Source organism: Hemiscyllium ocellatum, chromosome 45, assembly GCF_020745735.1.
Source record: "Hemiscyllium ocellatum isolate sHemOce1 chromosome 45, sHemOce1.pat.X.cur, whole genome shotgun sequence".
In the NCBI taxonomy this organism is placed as follows: Eukaryota; Metazoa; Chordata; class Chondrichthyes; order Orectolobiformes; family Hemiscylliidae; genus Hemiscyllium; species Hemiscyllium ocellatum.
This window is the reverse complement of record NC_083445.1, coordinates 6827586-6845499: the sequence shown is the minus strand read 5'-3', so window position 1 is coordinate 6845499 and position 17914 is coordinate 6827586. Positions and strand designations below refer to the sequence as shown.

General features: G+C 42.8%; 1 protein-coding gene across 1 annotated transcript in view; it reads left to right on the top strand.

The window, feature by feature from the left end:
* The first annotated feature begins 4436 nt into the window (after positions 1-4436).
* The window catches only part of LOC132835853 (complement C3-like), a 142535-nt gene continuing 129057 nt past the window's right edge, over positions 4437-17914 (top strand). Inside the window, 2 exon segments of the mRNA XM_060854949.1 lie at positions 4437-4564; positions 15961-16150. Of these exon segments, the coding sequence (XP_060710932.1) occupies positions 4437-4564; positions 15961-16150 (318 nt within the window).

Below are 17914 nucleotides of genomic sequence, written 5' to 3'. Positions count from 1 at the left end.
ACCACAACTTCTAGCTGCTCTCCAACCCCCTTAAGATTACATTACTTACAGTGTGGCAACAGGCCCTTTGGCCCAACAAGTCCACACCGACCTGCCGAAGTGCAACCCACCCATGCCCCTACATTTATCCCTTATCTAACACTACGGGCAATTTAGCATGGCCAATTCACCTGACCCGCACATCTTTGGACTGTGGGAGGAAACCGGAGCACCCGGAGGAAACCCACGCAGACACGGGGAGAACGTGCAAACTCCACACAGTCAGTCACCTGAGGCGGGGATTCAACCCAGGTCTCTGGTGCTGTGAGGCGGCAGTGCTAACCACTGTGCCATCGTGCTGCCCACGAATCCTGGAGACTTGACCTAAGACATCCCTGACCCTGGCACAGGGAGGCAACACACCATCCAGGAATCTCGCTTGTGACCACTGAATCTCCTGTCTGTTCCTCTCACAATTGAATCTCCCATCACTATCACTCTCCTATTTCCCTCCTGAGCCACAGAGCAGGCTCAGTGCCAGAAACCTGGCGGCTGCGGCTTTCCCCCGGTAGGTCGTTTCCCCCACAACAGTATCCAAAGTGGTATACTTATGTTGAGGGGGACAGCCACGGGATGTCTATTCCCTTTCCCTCTCCTGACAGTCACCCAGCTATCTTTATCTTGTAACTTAGGTGGTGATGGCCTCCTTATAACTCCTCTCTATCACCCCCTCAGCCTCCCGAATAATCTGAAGTTCATCCAGCTCTAGCTCCAGTTCACTAAGGCGGTCTGCGAGGAGCTGGAGTTGGGTGCACTTCTCGCAGGCGAAATCAGCAGTGACACGGTGGCTCGGTGGTTAGCACTGCTGCCTCACAGTGCCAGGGACCCAGGTTCGATTCCATCCTCGGGTGACTGTGTGGAGTTTGCACATTCTCCCCGTGTCTGCGTGGGTTTCCTCCAGGTGCTCTGGTTTCCTCCCACAGTCACAAAGATGTGCAGGTTAGGGTGGATTGGCCAAACTACATTGCTCATTGTGTTCAGGGATGTGTAGGTTAGGTGCATTAGTCAGGAGAAATGTAGGGTAGGGGAAATGGTTCTGGGTGGGTTATTCTTTGTAGAGTCAGTGTGGACTTACTGGGCTTAAGGCTGTTTCCACACAGTCGGGATTCTATGACACCAGTGGTGACCCTTACCTCCCACATCTTGCAAGAGAAGTATGCAACTACTCTAGCCTCCATGCCCTCTGCTCTAAATTACCAAGAGAGATTGAGTAAATGAAAAAACAAACAAAAAAGCCGTACCTTACCAAGCCTCCACACACGGTCTTCTGTTTTGGTTAGAGGAGATGGAGGACACTGTAAACCAGCTGACCCTAAACTAATTCAGGTTGGGGTACAGATTACCCATCTCCTAATCAATGAAATGGCAGTAAAACCTTTTCTTTTTCCTCAAGGCATTTCTTGAAAGCTTCCTGTCTCATGGTGTTGCCTGCTGTAGACCTCCTGCGTGGTTTGTGACTGTCAGCTTGAGGTTTCTGCTTTGGAGATCGTTTGTTTGGAGTTTTCACTTACTGGATAGCCTTGGAAAGGAAAGGAGTTGCCCAACCCAACTTTCCTGTGACTGAAAAATCTCTTCTTGTGGGTCCAGTGCAGTATATGGAGCCCTGGTCCAGTCCAAACCCTGCTCATCCTGCTGCTATGTATCCAGGAGAACCCTTGACATAGTGCTTCATGAGAGTGCTGTATTGGTAAGACACTTGAGACAAATATCAATGATTGGTCACACTCATTTTCACAGGCCCAAGCACTAGAATGACAGTCGTCAGAATATCCCAAGCCTTCTTCTTTTTGTTTTCAAGAACAAAACACTCCATTTGGCCCCGTGAATCTCAACAGATATCAATCAAGTTTTGATGAATGGCAGAGTGACAGAGTAGCTGGTCCTTGGGATGCAACCAAGGACCAGGTAAAGTGGACTGGCTCTTGGTTATGCAGTGACTAGGGTGAGAGAATGTGCTTACTTGTGTGAAAGAGTGTCAGCCATTCTAACTCAATGCCATGGGCACTGGGTGTTTGTGCCTAATGTACCATGAGATTGTTGTTGAAGTTTTTAAAGATGGTATAGGCATTAGGGACATTGGTTTTTTTGATGGATAATTTTGAGGAGGAAACACTTGCAGTGAATGCCATTCACCTTCCCCTTCTCTCCATGTCTTTGGTCATAGGGCGTATGATATAAAGGTGAAGTCACTACAGTGCTGGCAGACTTTAGGGCCGCTCTCCCACCAGAGAGAGAGAACTGGTTCAGGTGGTTATGAAGTTGAAAACATGTGCTGTACCTTTAACAGAGGGTGAATGCTGTTTTGTATTGAGGGTTTTCCAGCACCTGTCAAAAGACTAACTAACAGTCCCAGAGTGTACTGGAAAATTGAAAATATATAACATTTGGCCGTGAAATAGATACCTGAGTTGGTTGCTGTTTTAACAACAATTCAAATTTAACCAATCAGTAAAAATTATGCCCCAGGATATTAAACCTATGAGTTGCAGTTGTACTGTTATAGGAAAATGATGATGAACTTGAACAGCCAATTGACTATGTTTCAATGAAGCTCAACACCCATCAAAGAAAATACTCTACCATCAAGAAAGAATTATTGAGTTTTGTACTGGCCTTAAGATGTTTAAATGTTTATATGACAAACAATGTGTCAGAGACAGCTGCGTACACAGACCACCATCCTCTTACATCCTTAGAGTGCTTTAAAGACAGGAATATGAGACTATTCCATTGGAGTCTTATGTTACAGACTTTTAATTTACCAATTATACATGCTGTGGGTCATAAATATGTGATAGCAGATACATTATCCCTGGTTTAAAGGATAATATAGAAATAAGATTATATGTGTGTGTGTGCAGAAATTAATACAAATTTAGATAAATGATCTATGTATTTCAATGTAATGGGATTAAGAAGAAAAAATACATTTTTTCATTATTGATGGTTCATTTTTTTTCTTCGGAGTGTTATGAAATTGAAGGTATGTACTTTAAGAGAGAGTGAATGCTGTTTTTCACTGAGAGCTTACAAGCACCTGTCATATGACTAACTAGCACTCCCAATGTATACTGGAAAATTGAAAATATGTAACTTTTGGCCGTGAAATAGATACCTGAGTTGGTTGCTGTTTTGACAATAATTCAAATTTAACAAATTAGTTTAAAGTATGCCCCAGGATACTAAAATACAATTAACTTTGAATTTATTGTTTTGCCAACATTGAACCAATAAGACGATCCAATGTTGGGGGTATAAAAAAGACAGACATTTTGAAAGTCAGACAGAGCAACCGCCATTCAAAAAACACTCTAAATGAAAGGTACCTTTTTATATGAAACACCTTCACAGTAAAAAGAAAGAAGACGACCCAGGGAGAACATCAGCTGGATGAAGAAAGACACTGAAGACGCCATTTTTGAATTTAATTTGATGCAATTTTAATAAGTTTTTTATTGGGACCATATATTGTTATAGAGTTCGAGGCAGTTAATAAGCAGTTAAGAGAAAGAGAGGCTTAGAGTTGTAAATAGGTGTTGTTTAATGTTCACCTTTTGAATTAAAGAATAAATTGATATTATTTTCTTCAAATAGTGAAATTTGGGAGTTCTCTGTCATTCACATTTTAACAGATTATGAGGTGAGCTGAGCTTTTCTGGGTGTTTGGTTTAGTTAGCAGAAGGGTTCACTATTGTACCAGGTCCGTGATTTGGACAGGTTTGAACAGATTTGGGGTATGAAAGACCCCAGCAGACTTAAACTTTTGCTGATTAATGTCCTATGTGTTTAAATAAAATGTAGGTGAGACAATTTGTTTATTTTCAGTTACTTGTGCTTGGTCACATTAGAAGTGAGAGAAATGGCTTTTAAGATTGCTAAAGAGGTTCTGGGGTTTGAAATTTGCCAAGACAGTAAAAGGACATACTTTTAGAGTTAGCAAATAGATTAGATTTGGGTTTAACCAGTGACTAAAGGAAAGCTGAAATTGTAATGGAGTTGATCAAGCGCTTAGGTGTATCAGAAAAGCACTCAGGTAGAGTAGATTTAGAAAAACTTGAATTACAACTGAGGCAAATTGAGCTAGAAGATAAAGTAGGGGAAAGAAGAGCCATGAGAGATGAAAGAGAGAGAGAGGGAGAGAAAGAGGGATAGAGGAAAAAGAAAGAGAGAGAAGGTTCTTACCTTGAGCAAAGAGAGAGAGAAGAAAGAGAAAGAGAGAGAGAATTTGAACTTCCAAAGTTGCAAATTAGTCAGGAAGGTCAAGTTAACAGAATGGAAATGAAAAGAGAAAGTAGTGATATATATACAAACATGTCAAAACTCTGCCATAGTTTGATGAGCAAGATGTTGAAGCCTTCTTTATTTCATTTGAAAAATTGGCCAGAGAACTTGTAGTAATGCTAATTCAGACTAAGCTGGCAGGCAAAGCTAGTGAGGTATTTGCAGCGCTGTCAGATGCGGGATCAAGAGATTATGCCGATGTCAAAAAGGCTACTTTGAGTGCTTATGAATTGGTACCAGCAGTGTACGGACAGTGGTTCAGAAACACAAAGAAAGAACCAGATCAGACAAATGTTGAGTTTGAAAGAATTTAAACATAGTAATTTTGATAGATGGGTGCGGGCCTTAAAAATAGATTTGATCTATGAGTCTCGGGGAGAGGTTATTTTGTTGGAGGAGTTTAAAAACTCACTTCAGGAGATGATAAGAGTTCATGTGGATGAACAGAAAGTTCAAGAAGTGAGAAAAGTGGCCGAGATGGCAGATGAATACACAATTGGTGCATAAAGCAAAATTTAGCTTCCGGCAAGAATTCATCCTGTGAGGGATAGAAATTGGGAGAATGGGAGATCCTATTCTACAAAACAAAGAGTAGAGCATACTGTTTACCACAGGTTAAAAAAGAAAACTGAGCGGGTGAAAAAGGGATGAAAGGCCTCAGGTGTTTCCACTGTGGTAAAGTGAGACACGTAAAATCACAGCGCTGGTTGTTAAAGAAAGGCATTGTGGGTAAAGGTATGGTAAAAGAGGCTGAGCCAGTGGCATTAATGAAAGTTGTAAAGGAAACCCCAAGATGAGTTGAGGGCTTTCAGTATAGTGCACAGACTAGGCAGGGGCTGGGTATTGAGTTAGTGCCTGATCTCTATTAAAACTTTGCCTCTGTGGATAAAGTTTACTCATTGTTGTGGTTCTGCTTGCCGAGCTGGAAGTTTTTGCTGCAAACGTTTCGTTCCCTGGCTAGGGAACATCATCAGTGCTGTTGGAGCCTCGTGTGAAGCGCTGCTTTGATGTTTCTTCCGGTATTTATATTGGTTTGTTCTTGCCGCTTCCGGGTGTCAGTTTTAGCTGCAGTGATTTGTATGTGGGGTCCAGGTCGATGTGTCTGTTGATGGATGTTCTTGCCGTTTCCGGGTGTCAGTTTCAGCTGTAGTGGTTTGTATATGGTGTCCTAGATAAATCAGACTACATCAGTAAAGCACAACAACTACTCGCAGACACCAACACCTACCAAATGAAGGATTCCGACCCCACACCACAACTCACCAATAGAATAAACAACACACTAAGGAATCTACAAAAAAACGGACAGATAACCAAAGCGGACCAGCAAAGAATGAAACCTGAAAGCAACAACACCCCCAGATTCTATGGACTACCCAAAGTACACAAACCAGACATCCCACTCAGACCCATAGTATCACTACCAGGGACACCAGCATACAAACTGGCCAAAGAACTACAACGAAAACTGAAACACCTAGTCAGCGGATCCAAACACTCCATACAATCAACACAGGAATTCTTGGACGTCATCAGGAATACACACATAGACAAAGAAGAAACCATGGTATCATTCGACGTGACGGCACTGTTCACTTCAATTGACAAAACCCTAGCCAGAGAAACAATAGCCAACCTACTGGACATACATAACAGAACACAGGAGGCCGAACCTATCAATAAGGACGGCATACTTAAACTACTGGACCTGTGCCTCACCACACACTTTACATTCAACAATCAGATATACGAACAAATCAACGGAACACCCATGGGATCACCAATCTCGGGACTCATAGCAGAGGCAGTTATGCAAAGGTTAGAACATACAGCCATACCACAAATCCAACCCAAACTCTGGATCAGATATGTTGATGACACCTTTGTAATCATCAAAAACACAGATATAGAAAAAACACACCGAATCATCAACGCCACACTCACAGGAATCCGATTCACACGAGAAGAAGAAAAGGATAGCCAACTCCCATTCCTAGACGTATTAGTAGAGAGAACACCCAACGGAGAATTCACCACAAGGGTACACAGGAAACCAACACACACAGACCAAGTCTTAAACTATGAAAGTAACCACCCCAACACACACAAACGAAGCTGCATCAGGACACTATTCAAAAGGGCCACAACACACTGCAGTACACCAGAACTGCGAAAAGAGGAAGAGGAACATCTATACAAGGTATTCGCCAAAAACGGATACCCACGCAACTTTATCACCAGATGCCTAAGAGATAGACCGAGGAACGAGGACATGCCACAACCAAAAGGACTAGCCACTCTACCATACGTCAGGAGCGTCTCAGAACTGACAGCCAGACTACTGCGACCCTTAGGACTCATAACAGCACACAAGCCAACATCCACGCTCAGACAACAACTCACTAGAACAAAGGACCCAATACCCAGCATGAGCCAAACTAACGTAGTTTACAAAATACCAAGCAAGGACTGCACAAAACGCTATATAGGACAAACAGGAAGACAGCTAACAATCCGCATCCATGAACATCAGCTAGCCACAAAACGACACGACCAGCTATCTCTAGTAGCCATACACTCAGACAACCAGCAACATGAATTTGACTGGGAAAACACCACTATCATAGGACAAGCCAGACAGAGAACAGCCAGAGAATTCCTAGAAGCATGGCATTCATCCCCAAACTCCATCAACAGACACATTGACCTGGACACCATATACAAACCACTACAGCTGAAACTGACACCCGGAAGCGGCAAGAACAAACCAATATAAATACCAGAAGAAACATCAAAGCAGCGCTTCACACGAGGCTCCAACAGCACTGATGATGTTCCCTAGCCAGGGAACGAAACGTTTGCAGCAAAAACTTCCAGCTCGGCGAGCAGAACCACAACAACGGATACCCGAGCTACAAATCTTCAATCAGATTTTAAAGTTTACTCAGAATGAACAGAGGAGAATGGAAAGATGTTATAAAATTTGAGAGCTACGAGATCTAATCATTTTCTAATAGTAAAAGATGACCATATTAGCACTCTTTCTGATCTGTTACCCAAGAGAGTGGTAATTTGTGGCATATACAGACAGAAATGTAGCGTTCCCCTATGTAAGGTTGGGTTGGAGTGCCAACTCAAGACTGGGGAAGTAACATTGGGGGTGATTGACAGAATGTCAGTTCCAGGAATTCAGCTTGTTCTTGGGAATAGTTTAGCAGGATCCAAGGCGGGAGAGACACCTCTTGTTGTGGAGAAGCCCAAGGAAGACCAGGGAACTGAGGAGTGAAAAGAAGAATACCTTGAAATTTTTCCAGACTGTGTAGTAAGAAGATCCCACAATCATAAGTCACAGTAAGATGCAAAAACTAAACAGAAAGACGAAGGAGTTGAGGTTCAGTTAGCAGATACCATTTTTGATGTAATGGTGCAGGAAAACCTGAACATGCAGAGGGTCAGACAGAAGTATTTAGTCCTGAAATGCTAATAGACTTACAACAGAAAGACGAGGCAACAAAAGATAATATGTATTGATGCATACTCAGCAAAGGAATCAGAATGTATTCCTGAGGGTTATTATTTTAAAGATAGAATTTTAAGACAAAAATGGAGACCACAGCAAGTTAGTGCAAAGGAGAAATGGGCAGAAGTGCATCAGATTGTGTTGCTCGCAGTGTATAGACCGGAGGTGTTACTGGTAGCACACGAACTACCTGTAGGAGGTCACCTAGGAGGTAAGGAAAACTCAGGTTAAGCACTTCTGTTGGCCTGGACTACATGAGGATGTGGTTAGCTTTTGCCACACGTCATACAAGTGGTAGGTAAAGCCACAGGTAGTAATAAAATCAGCCCCTTTGTTGCCAATTCCCGCATTCGAAGAACCTTTCACATGGTTTAAAGTTGATTGTGTACGTTCCCTCCTTAAAACTAAAAGTGAGAACCAGTACTTGCTAACCATAATGGATGTGTACACCAGATTTCTGGAGGCAATTCCATGATGGGATATTAAGGCAAAAAGGGTAGTACAGGAGTTAGAAGCTTTCTTCACGCGTATGGGCTACCCAGAGAGATTGAGTCAGACCAAGGGTCTAATTTTACTGCTGGGCTCTTTAAGGAGCTTAGGTATGCAGCACTTAAGTGTGTACTATCCTGAGTCCCATGGAGCTTTGGAAAGGTGGCATCAGACCCTGAAGACCATGTTAAAAGTGTACTCTCAGGATTACCCGAATGACTGGGATAAAGTTATCCCATTCGTGTTGTTTGATATTAGAAATACCACAAATGAAACTACTCAGTTTACTCCCTTTGAGTTAATATTCGTGACATGAAGTGACAGGACCTTTGAAATTAAGTAAAGACAAATTGACAGGACCAAAGTCAGAGAGCTCACTCGCGGATTATGCATCGGAGGTGGGGGAGAGATTAAATCGGGTGGTGAGTTAGCTAAGCAGCACCTGAAGAGGGTACAGCATAGAATGAAGCAGGTGGCAGGTAAAAATTCTGAAATTCGGACGTTTTCCCGTGGGGTTGACGTATTGTTATCAGTGATAGGAGATCCCTTCAAAACTTATCAAATTGAGAGAAAGCTAAGTCTGGTAGAGATGCCAGATAGGATAAACTTGTATCAGATATGTCATGTGAATATGTTGAAGCCTTATTATAATTGAGACAGGGAAATGGAGGAATGGGAGTGTTAGTTAGTTACTGCCCTGCAGAGTGAGGAATCAAATCCAGTTGCGTTGGAGGCAGCTAATAAGCAGCTAAGGAAAAAAGGGGCTTAGAGTTGTGAATAGTTGTTGTTTAATGTTCACTTTTAGAGTTAAAGAATAAATTGATGATATTTTCTTTAAAAAGTGGAATTTGGGAGTTCTCTGTCACTCATACTTTAACATAATACGCAGTGAGGTGAGGTTTTCTGGGTGTTTAATTAACAGAGGGGTTCACTGTCATGTCGTAACGCTTGGGGGTTCCCATGCTCCAGACGAGGGAAGAGGTTAAGAAGGAGAGTCTATTGTGGTAACCTCAGCCTGTGTGGGAATTGAAATCATGCAATTGGCATCACCCTGTATATCAAATCAACCAAACCTCCATCTTGATGCAACAGAGCTCAATGAAATAAAGTGCTTTCAGGATTACTGAGAGTAAGAAAGCCTTACTTGGAATTAAGAACAAGCTAGAGATGAGAGACACTTACAGCAGTAGCAGTCTCAGTGGAAAATGCAGCCTCTCAGAGTGCACGAGAAATCAATGGTCCATTTTAGTCTTTTAATTGATGTCCTATTAGCCTTTAGTTCTTTGCAAAAATTGTATCTGAAGCTGGTGATCATAACGTTGAAGGGGAGTATCCCTCAATGTTTAGCTTGCAAGTGCCAGATCATAGCTTGCAAGGTCATGTTATCTAGTTTAGTGCCAGTTAAACATGCCCTGTTGGACATTTTTTGATGCAATTTGTTTCACCAGACTAGGTAAAGTTTATGGCTTTATTTAACTTGTCCACCCATTCAGGATAAACACAGTTCATTTCTGAAGGGCCTGAATGAAACACACTGGATGCAGAAACCAAAAGGTCCTTTCCTGAAAAACCAATTATTTTTGAGCTTTTCGGATAGAGTATTCCTGGCGCAAATGCAAATTACTCCTTCGGAGGGCCAGCCTGGTTATGATGGGTTAACTGGCCTTCTTCTGAATTAGATTACTTACAGTGTGGAAACAGGCCCTTCAGCCCAACAAGTCCAACCGAAGCGCAACTCACCCAGACCTATTCCCCTACACCTAACACTATGGGCAATTTAGCATGGCCAATTCACCTAACCTGCACCCAGAGGAAACCCATGCAGACACAGGGAGAATGTGCAAACTCCATACAGTCAGTCGCCTGAGGCGGGAATTGAGCCAGGGTCTCTGGCACTGTGAGGCAGCAGTGCTAACCACTGTGCCACCGTGCCGTCCAGTCATAGAGTCATAGAGCCATGCAGCATGAAAACAGACCCTTGGGTCCAACTCGTCCATGCTGAACAAGTTTCCCAAACTGAACTAGTTCCACTTGCCTGCATTTGGCCCATATTCCTCTAAACCATTCCTATCCATATACCAATCTAAATGTCTTTTAAGTGTTGTACCTGCATCTGCCAGTTCCTCTGGCAGCTCATTCCACATACGAGCCACTCTCTGTGCGAAAAAGTTGTCTCTCAGTTCCCTTTTAAATCTTTCTCCTTTCACCTTAAAAATATGCCCGCTAGGTTTAAACTCCTCCATTCTAGAGGGGAAAAAACCTTTGCTATTCATCTTATCTATGCCCCTCATGATTTTATAAAACTCAGTAAGGTTACAACTCAACTTTTTTTATTTTATTAGACTTACAGTGTGGAAACAGGCCCTTCGGCCCAACAAGTCCACACCGACCCGCCGAAGCGCAACCCACCCATACCCCTACATTTACCCCTTACCTAACACTACGGTCAATTTAGCATGGCCAATTCACCTGACCCGCACATCTTTGGACTGTGGGAGGAAACCGGAGCACCCGGAGGAAACCCACACAGACACGGGGAGAACGTGCAAACTCCACACAGTCTGAGTCGGGAATTGAACCCAGGTCTCAGGCGCTGTGAGGCAGCAGTGCTAACCACTGTGCCACCGTGCCACCGTGAAAAAAGTCCCAGCCTATCCTTATAACTTAAAATATCCATTCCCAGCAATTTCCTGGTAAATCTTTTCTGAACCTTCTCCAATTTAATTTATCCTTCCTTCCAGAATTGTACACAGAACTCCAAAAGTGGCTTCACCAATGTTCTGTACAATTCAACATGACGCCTCAACTCCCATACTCAGTAGTTTGAGCAATGAAGGCAAGTATTCTCAATGCGTTTTTAACCACCCTGTTTACCTGGGACCAAATTTCAAAGAGCTACGTACCTGTGGGGGAGTTATTCCTGATGTTGTGACCAATATTAATCTCTGAAGTAAACCAAATTGTCCGTTCATCAGCACATTAAGATTTCTGGGTCTTTGTTTTGTGGAAGCGAGCAGCTGCTTTTCCTACAACAGTGACTACATTTCAGAAATCCTTTCTGAGCTGAAAGTGCTTTCAGGTGATTAGGGAGCTGTGAAACATGCTGCAAGGAGGGAGGAAGTGAAATTTCAGTTCTCAAAAGTCAAAATTGCAGGAAAAACTTGGCAGCATCGATTGAGAGAGAGAAACAGAGTTAACATTTCACATCCCATGACTCTTCTTTGGAGACCTACTGAGTTTCTTCTTTTCTTTGTTTTTATTTCAAATCTCCTTCATCTGTTGTAGTTTACTTCTATTTGAAATTTCAGTCGTTTGGTCATGATCTGTACGTTTGCAACAAATATTTCTGTACACAAACCTATTTAAATGTGTTCAAAGATTGGCTTAATTTCTATCCTTCACTGCTTTGCTTTTAACGTGGAACACTTTATAATGTTGACAATCTTTTTCCAAAGGCAGCAAATTCTTTTTTCATGCCATCAATCGTTTCTTAACATCTCAATATAGCCACAAGCAAAACCTGATGGTAACATCTGTTTGATTGGAGTGTGACACACTTTTTATTAACTTAAAAACACTGTCAACTTAACAGTAGATAGCTACAGACCTTATCAATCACCTTCATTTCTTTCCTGCCCCAACGTTCTCTTACATTTTATAATATCTTAGATTTGCATATTTCTGAAAGGGCCATCCCAATGTCTGCCTCTTGGAAACTACTGTTTAAATCCTTTTTAAGTTTAATCAGCAATAAATAAAGTCATTTCTGATTTCAAAAAACATATGGCTTTGCAATAAATAACATGACTGTTTACGTAATTTATGATGTAAACTTTAATTTCTGAAGCTACAAAGTTAGGAAATATCTGATTCCCGGATTTCCAGCTAGCATTAGGTTTAAATTAACCTGAAAGTAAACAAGTAAATATTTGACCTTTTTTTTTCTCAGGGCAAACATGAGCACAATTTACCAACTTAAATATTCATTGATGTTTGTGCGTTTCTCCATACAACCTAACCAGATGTTTGGGAGAGGTTTGTGCTAGTCAGGTGGCCTGCAGACATGAGGGGAGCCTTTTTGTTACTTGCTCTGTTGGCCTTTCTTCCAGCACTGTTCCACTGTAGCCCACTGTAAGTATTATGGACTCTTTCCGTTTCATAAATAACCAACCATATTAGAAAATTTGGCAGATCGGACAGCTTCTGTGATGTGATCCTGTGAATGAGACGTTTGCTGGCTGGGGTTTGAGTGAGAAGGGGAGGCGTCGGAAGCATTGGGATATTTTGTCATCTCTTAAGCATCCTTTATATCATAATTACCTTTTTTGATCAGTTTAAGGGATCCGACTGTTTCTCAAGATACCTTCATTTGCAGTACTGATTTGATCGCCCTTTCAGTGAGCAGGTCACAGCACCAGTCCCTCAGAGTGGATCATTGGAACTCCTTGTTACAGAGAGCTGTGGGGGTATGCAGAGCCCTTGTGCATATTTCAGGCTGGAAAAAGATCCTGGTTACAGGGAAATCACAGGAGAGTGTATGCGTCCTATCAATCCTACTGCATGGTGAAGCATGCTTGAGGAGGATTATTTCTTATACTCCTATGTTCAGTAGTCCATACAGTTTCTCTCTGAACTTGGTCATTCAATAACTATTCCCTCAGAATTCTGACATTATGCGCATCACAGGCTCACCTTCCCACTGACGGATATTTTCTGCATCGCTGCAGGGAAGGTGCATCAATTTAGGGAAGTTACCAACAACATCCAAGGAAAAGTAGATATCTGTGATCACTTCTGCAGGTACAATCTGTTCCGAGAAAGGCTAAGCAATTTGTGTCTCAGCTATAGCAAAGCATTAAGTGCCATGATTATGCCTCAACTTCAATGGAAAAACTTGAATAGCCACTTTCCAGTTTCAGATCTGATTTAAGGCCTGTCTCTATCGTAGTTTAGAAATATTATGAGCTATGGGTGCAGTCTTGGGGTCATTCATTGTTTGACATTGACACTGTGCCTTGAACTGTCCTCCACCATTCTGTCTGGAACCAAGAGGGATTGTAACAAAAGATAGAAAATTATTGCTTCACTGCATCCAGGAGAGATCGGCCTCCTTCCTTACATACTCTTTCAGGGATTAGTGTTATCCTACCTGTCCTACCTGTTACGTGTACACAGAGCGGCAGCATGGGAGTGGTCTTTTTGGAAGAAATTACTTCAGTATGGCCCAGTTACCAAGGTTTACTGGGATCGTACGAACAAAGCGATAAGAGTAGGCCATTCGGCCCCTCCAACCTGCTCCGACATTCAATAAGTTGGTGGCTGATCTGATTTTAACCTCAACTCTGTATTCCCACATTTCCCCGACAATATTCCATCCCAATAAGAATCTACCTGTCTCTACCTGCCAAAAAAAACGTTAAAGATACTGCATCCGCTGCCTTTTGAGGAAGAGAATTCCAAAAGCTCACAACCTTCTGAGAGAAAATAAAACTATTTCCTTATCTCAGTTTTAAATGGGTGCCCCCTTATTGTTAAACTGCGACCCATAGTTCCAGATGCCTCTACATGAGGAAACACTCCTTCCACATCCACCCAGTCAAGTGCCCCCAGATCTTACAGAGGATACAGGTTTAGCCCACCTGGGCTTTCCTGTTGGAGAGGGTAATAGCAAATGCTGGGAAACTGTAGTGACAACTCCAGGTTATTTTTCCATTCAGAACTCTGCTTACCTTTTTTTTGTGGAAGTCCACAAGCAAGCCAATATTCGGAACTTGAAGGGTTTTTTTTTTCTCCTGGTAGTTGTCTGACTGCCTCTTCTGTGTTTCTGGGAGCAGTCTCACTGAGATTTTGCAGTCAACTAATGCTGGGTGGGCTACATCTTGGCAGCGAGGGCCCTTCTGGGTCCGATTGTTTGCAATGGATGAACCTCAATCTATTTCGCTAGGCATTGAGTACAGGAGTTGGGATGTTACAGTTGTATAAGTCATTGGTAAGGCTGCACTTGGAGTATTCTTTCCAGTTTTGGTCACCCTGTTGTAGGAAAGACATAGTTAAACTGGAAGAAGTGCAAAGAGGATTTGTGAGGGCATTGGCAGGACCATTAGGCCTGGGTGATGGGGAGAGGTTGGCCAGGATAGGACTTTATTCCTTGGCACGTTGGAGAATGAGAGGTGACCTGACTGAGGCATGAAAAATCATAAGGGGCATTGATAGGTTGAATGCAGATGGTTTTTTTTCCAGGGTTGGGGAAATGAAAACTAGGTTTAAGGTGAGAGGGGAAAGATTTAAGAAGGACCTGAGAGGTGACTTCGTCACGCAGAGCGTGGTGCAGATTTGGAAGGGGCTGCCAAAGAAAGTGGTTGAGGTAGGTACAATAGCAACATTTCTTGTGTAAGTACTTGGAATGTGAAGGTTTTAGAGGGGTAAGGACCAAATGCGGACAATTGGAACTAGCTGGGTGGGCACCGTGGTCAGCATGGACCAGTTTGGACCGAAGGGCCTGTTTCCATGCTGTATTACTCTGTGACTCCATGTCCCAGCCATGACTGAATGATAGGCTGCATTCATGAGTCATTGGGACATCGTTGCTGTGGATACAAATCCTGACATTCCAAACTGGTGTGAAAGGAAAGCAGTGAAATAATGAGCAGGTTCTTTGTCCTGAACTCAGAAGAGGACACCACTTGCTCATCCTGGACTGATCAGGATCGTTCCTGGTTCCAAGTCTGAATTGGGTCCTGTTCAACTTTTCAAAACCAGTCGACGTTTCGAGCACAAGCTCTTCATCAGGAATGTTGAGAGGGATGTGGACCAAATGTGGGCAACTGGAACTTCAGACATTCTGGATGAAGAGCTTGTGCCAGAACGTCAATTCTCTTGCTCCTCAGATGCTGCCTGCCCTGCTGTGATTTTCTGGCACCACACTTTTGACTCTGATCTCCAGCATCTGCAGTCCTCACTTTCTCCACAGACATTGGGTTGAGTTAGGGTGTGAGGGGTTTGGAAAATAGTCCTGTGAATGATGTTGAGATATAGTCGGCCATGAACTGAATCACAGTGGACTTGGACTCTTACGTTATGCAGATCCCAAACATGTGATTAGCTTTGGGAGCTTTAAGAGTGAAGCCTTTCAGCTGAGAGGGAGAGGATCCTGTTATTGGAGCTTAGAAGTGATGGTGCCAAACATTGAATAAATCATCCAGATTGCGGTTACAGTTGATAACAACGTTCCATTTTTACGCTGAAATAAAACAACGTGCTGTGTACGTTAGAAATCTGAAACAAACACAGAAATTGCTGGAGAAACTCAGCGGGTCTGACAGCATCTGCAAAGAGAGAAACCAAGTTAATGTTTGGAGTCTGGCCTGACCTCTGCAGAGGAAGGAACTCTGAGAAAGAGCCATCCCAGATTGGAAAGGTTAATTCTGTTTCTCTCTCCACGGTTGCTGCCAGACCCGCTGAGATTCTCCAGCTATTTCTGTTTCTGGCCCATTTATTGCGATTTGTTTTATTTCAATCAATGGAGGTAAAGGCGATTTCTGCTCTGTAATGGTTAGAGGACCGATTAGTTTTGGGTTTGCTAAATATAACTGCAGTTGAGGAAATGGTAATTTCTTTATTTATTCTGACAGATTCGTACTGACTGCCCCAAATATTCTGCGAGTCGAAAATGAAGAAAATATCGTTGTGGAAAGCTACCACAGCAACCAAGACTTAAATGTTGAAATTCGTTTATCATTTTTCACTAAAACTTACACAATTTTTAGAACTGAAGGCCGATTATCATCAACTAATAATTACCTAATTTCAGTACCAGTTCAGGTAGGTGAACTGAAAGCATTAAAACTTCAAAGCAAACCTGTAAATTGCTGTAAAAACTCTGCAGGTCAGGCAATATCTGTGGAGAGAAAGCTGTATTAATATTTTGGGTTCAGCGATCCTTCTTCAGAATAGAAATGTTTAAATAATTTTGTTCAGTTATCTTGTAGCTTCACAAGGTAACAGGCTTTATTTAGAATACCTTAATAAACACTGGTCTGGGTCAACATAATGATCTCCTCTGGGGATCGCCCCTTCACAGCCTTCATTCTCATCGTCTTTCAGTTCAGATTAACCCATTCTACCTCCTTCCTAAAATCCATAGCCAAGACTGTCTGCTTTGTTCCAGCCTGCTCCAACCCCATCGAAATTCCTTCTTCACATCTTGAATCAATCGTTGTTCTCCTCTTAGACAATATCACTTTCCCTAAGTCAGTGACTCTTCCAATGCCCCCAGTTCCCAGATTTCTGGCCCTAATCACCTCTCCTGAACAATAGACTTTCAATTTCTCTCCCACCTCCATCTTCCAATAAGATAGATATGATATGATGCAGAGCTGGGCTGAGGAGTGGCAGATGGAGTTCAACCCTGCCAAGTGTGAGGTTGTCCATTTTGGAAGAACAAATAAGAATGCGGAATACAGGGTTAACGGTAGAGTTCTTAGTCAGGTGGAGGAACAGAGGGATCTTGGGGTCTATGTACATAGATCTTTGAAAGTTGCCACTCAGGTGGATAGAGCTTGTAAGAAGGCCTATGGTGTATTAGCGTTCATTAGCAGAGGGATTAAATTCAAGAGTCGTGAAGTGATGTTGCAGCTGTACAGGACTTTGGTTAGGCCACATTTGGAGTATTGTGTGCAGTTCTGGTCGCCTCACTTTAGGAAAGATGTGGAAGCTTTGGAGACGGTGCAGAGAAGATTTACCAGGATGTTGCCTGGAATGGAGAATAGGTCGTACGAGGACAGGTTGAGAGTTCTCAGCCTTTTCTCGTTGGAACGGCGAAGGATGAGGGGTGACTTGATAGAGGTTTATAAGATGATCAGAGGAATAGATACAGTAGACAGTCAGAAACTTTTTCCCCGGGTACAACAGAGTATTACAAGGGGACATAAATTTAAGGTGAAGGGTGGAAGGTATAGGGGAGATGTCAGGGGTGGGTTCTTTACCCAGAGAGTGGTGGGGGCATGGAATGCGCTGCCCGTGGCAGTGGTAGAGTCAGAATCATTGATGACCTTTAAGGTGCAATTGGATAGGTACATGGATGGGTGCTTAATCTAGGATAGATGTTCGGCACAACATCGTGGGCTGAAGGGCCTGTTCTGTGCTGTATTGTTCTATGTTCTATGTTCTATGTTCTATAGTGTCAGAGCTTGCTGCTTCTTCCTCGAATGAACACCCAACCCATCTTCTTTCACCTGTTTGAATTTGTTCTCACTCTGAACAGCTTAGTGTTTTAGAGTCATGCACCACGGAAACAGACCCTTCACTCCAAATACGAGGAGCAGAAGAATCAACGTTTCGGGCATAAGCCCTTCTTCAGGAAGCCCTTCTTTTCCTGCTCCTTGGATGCTGCCTGACCTGCTGCGCTTTTCCGGCAGCACATTTTTCAGCTCCGATCTCCAGCATCTGCAGTCCTCAGTTTCTCCTCCTTCACTCCAAATAGTCCATGCTTACAGTGTTCCCAAACTTAAACTAGTCCCACTTACCTGCATTTGGCCCATATCCTTCCAAATGTTTCTATTCGTATATCTGTCCAAATATCTTTTG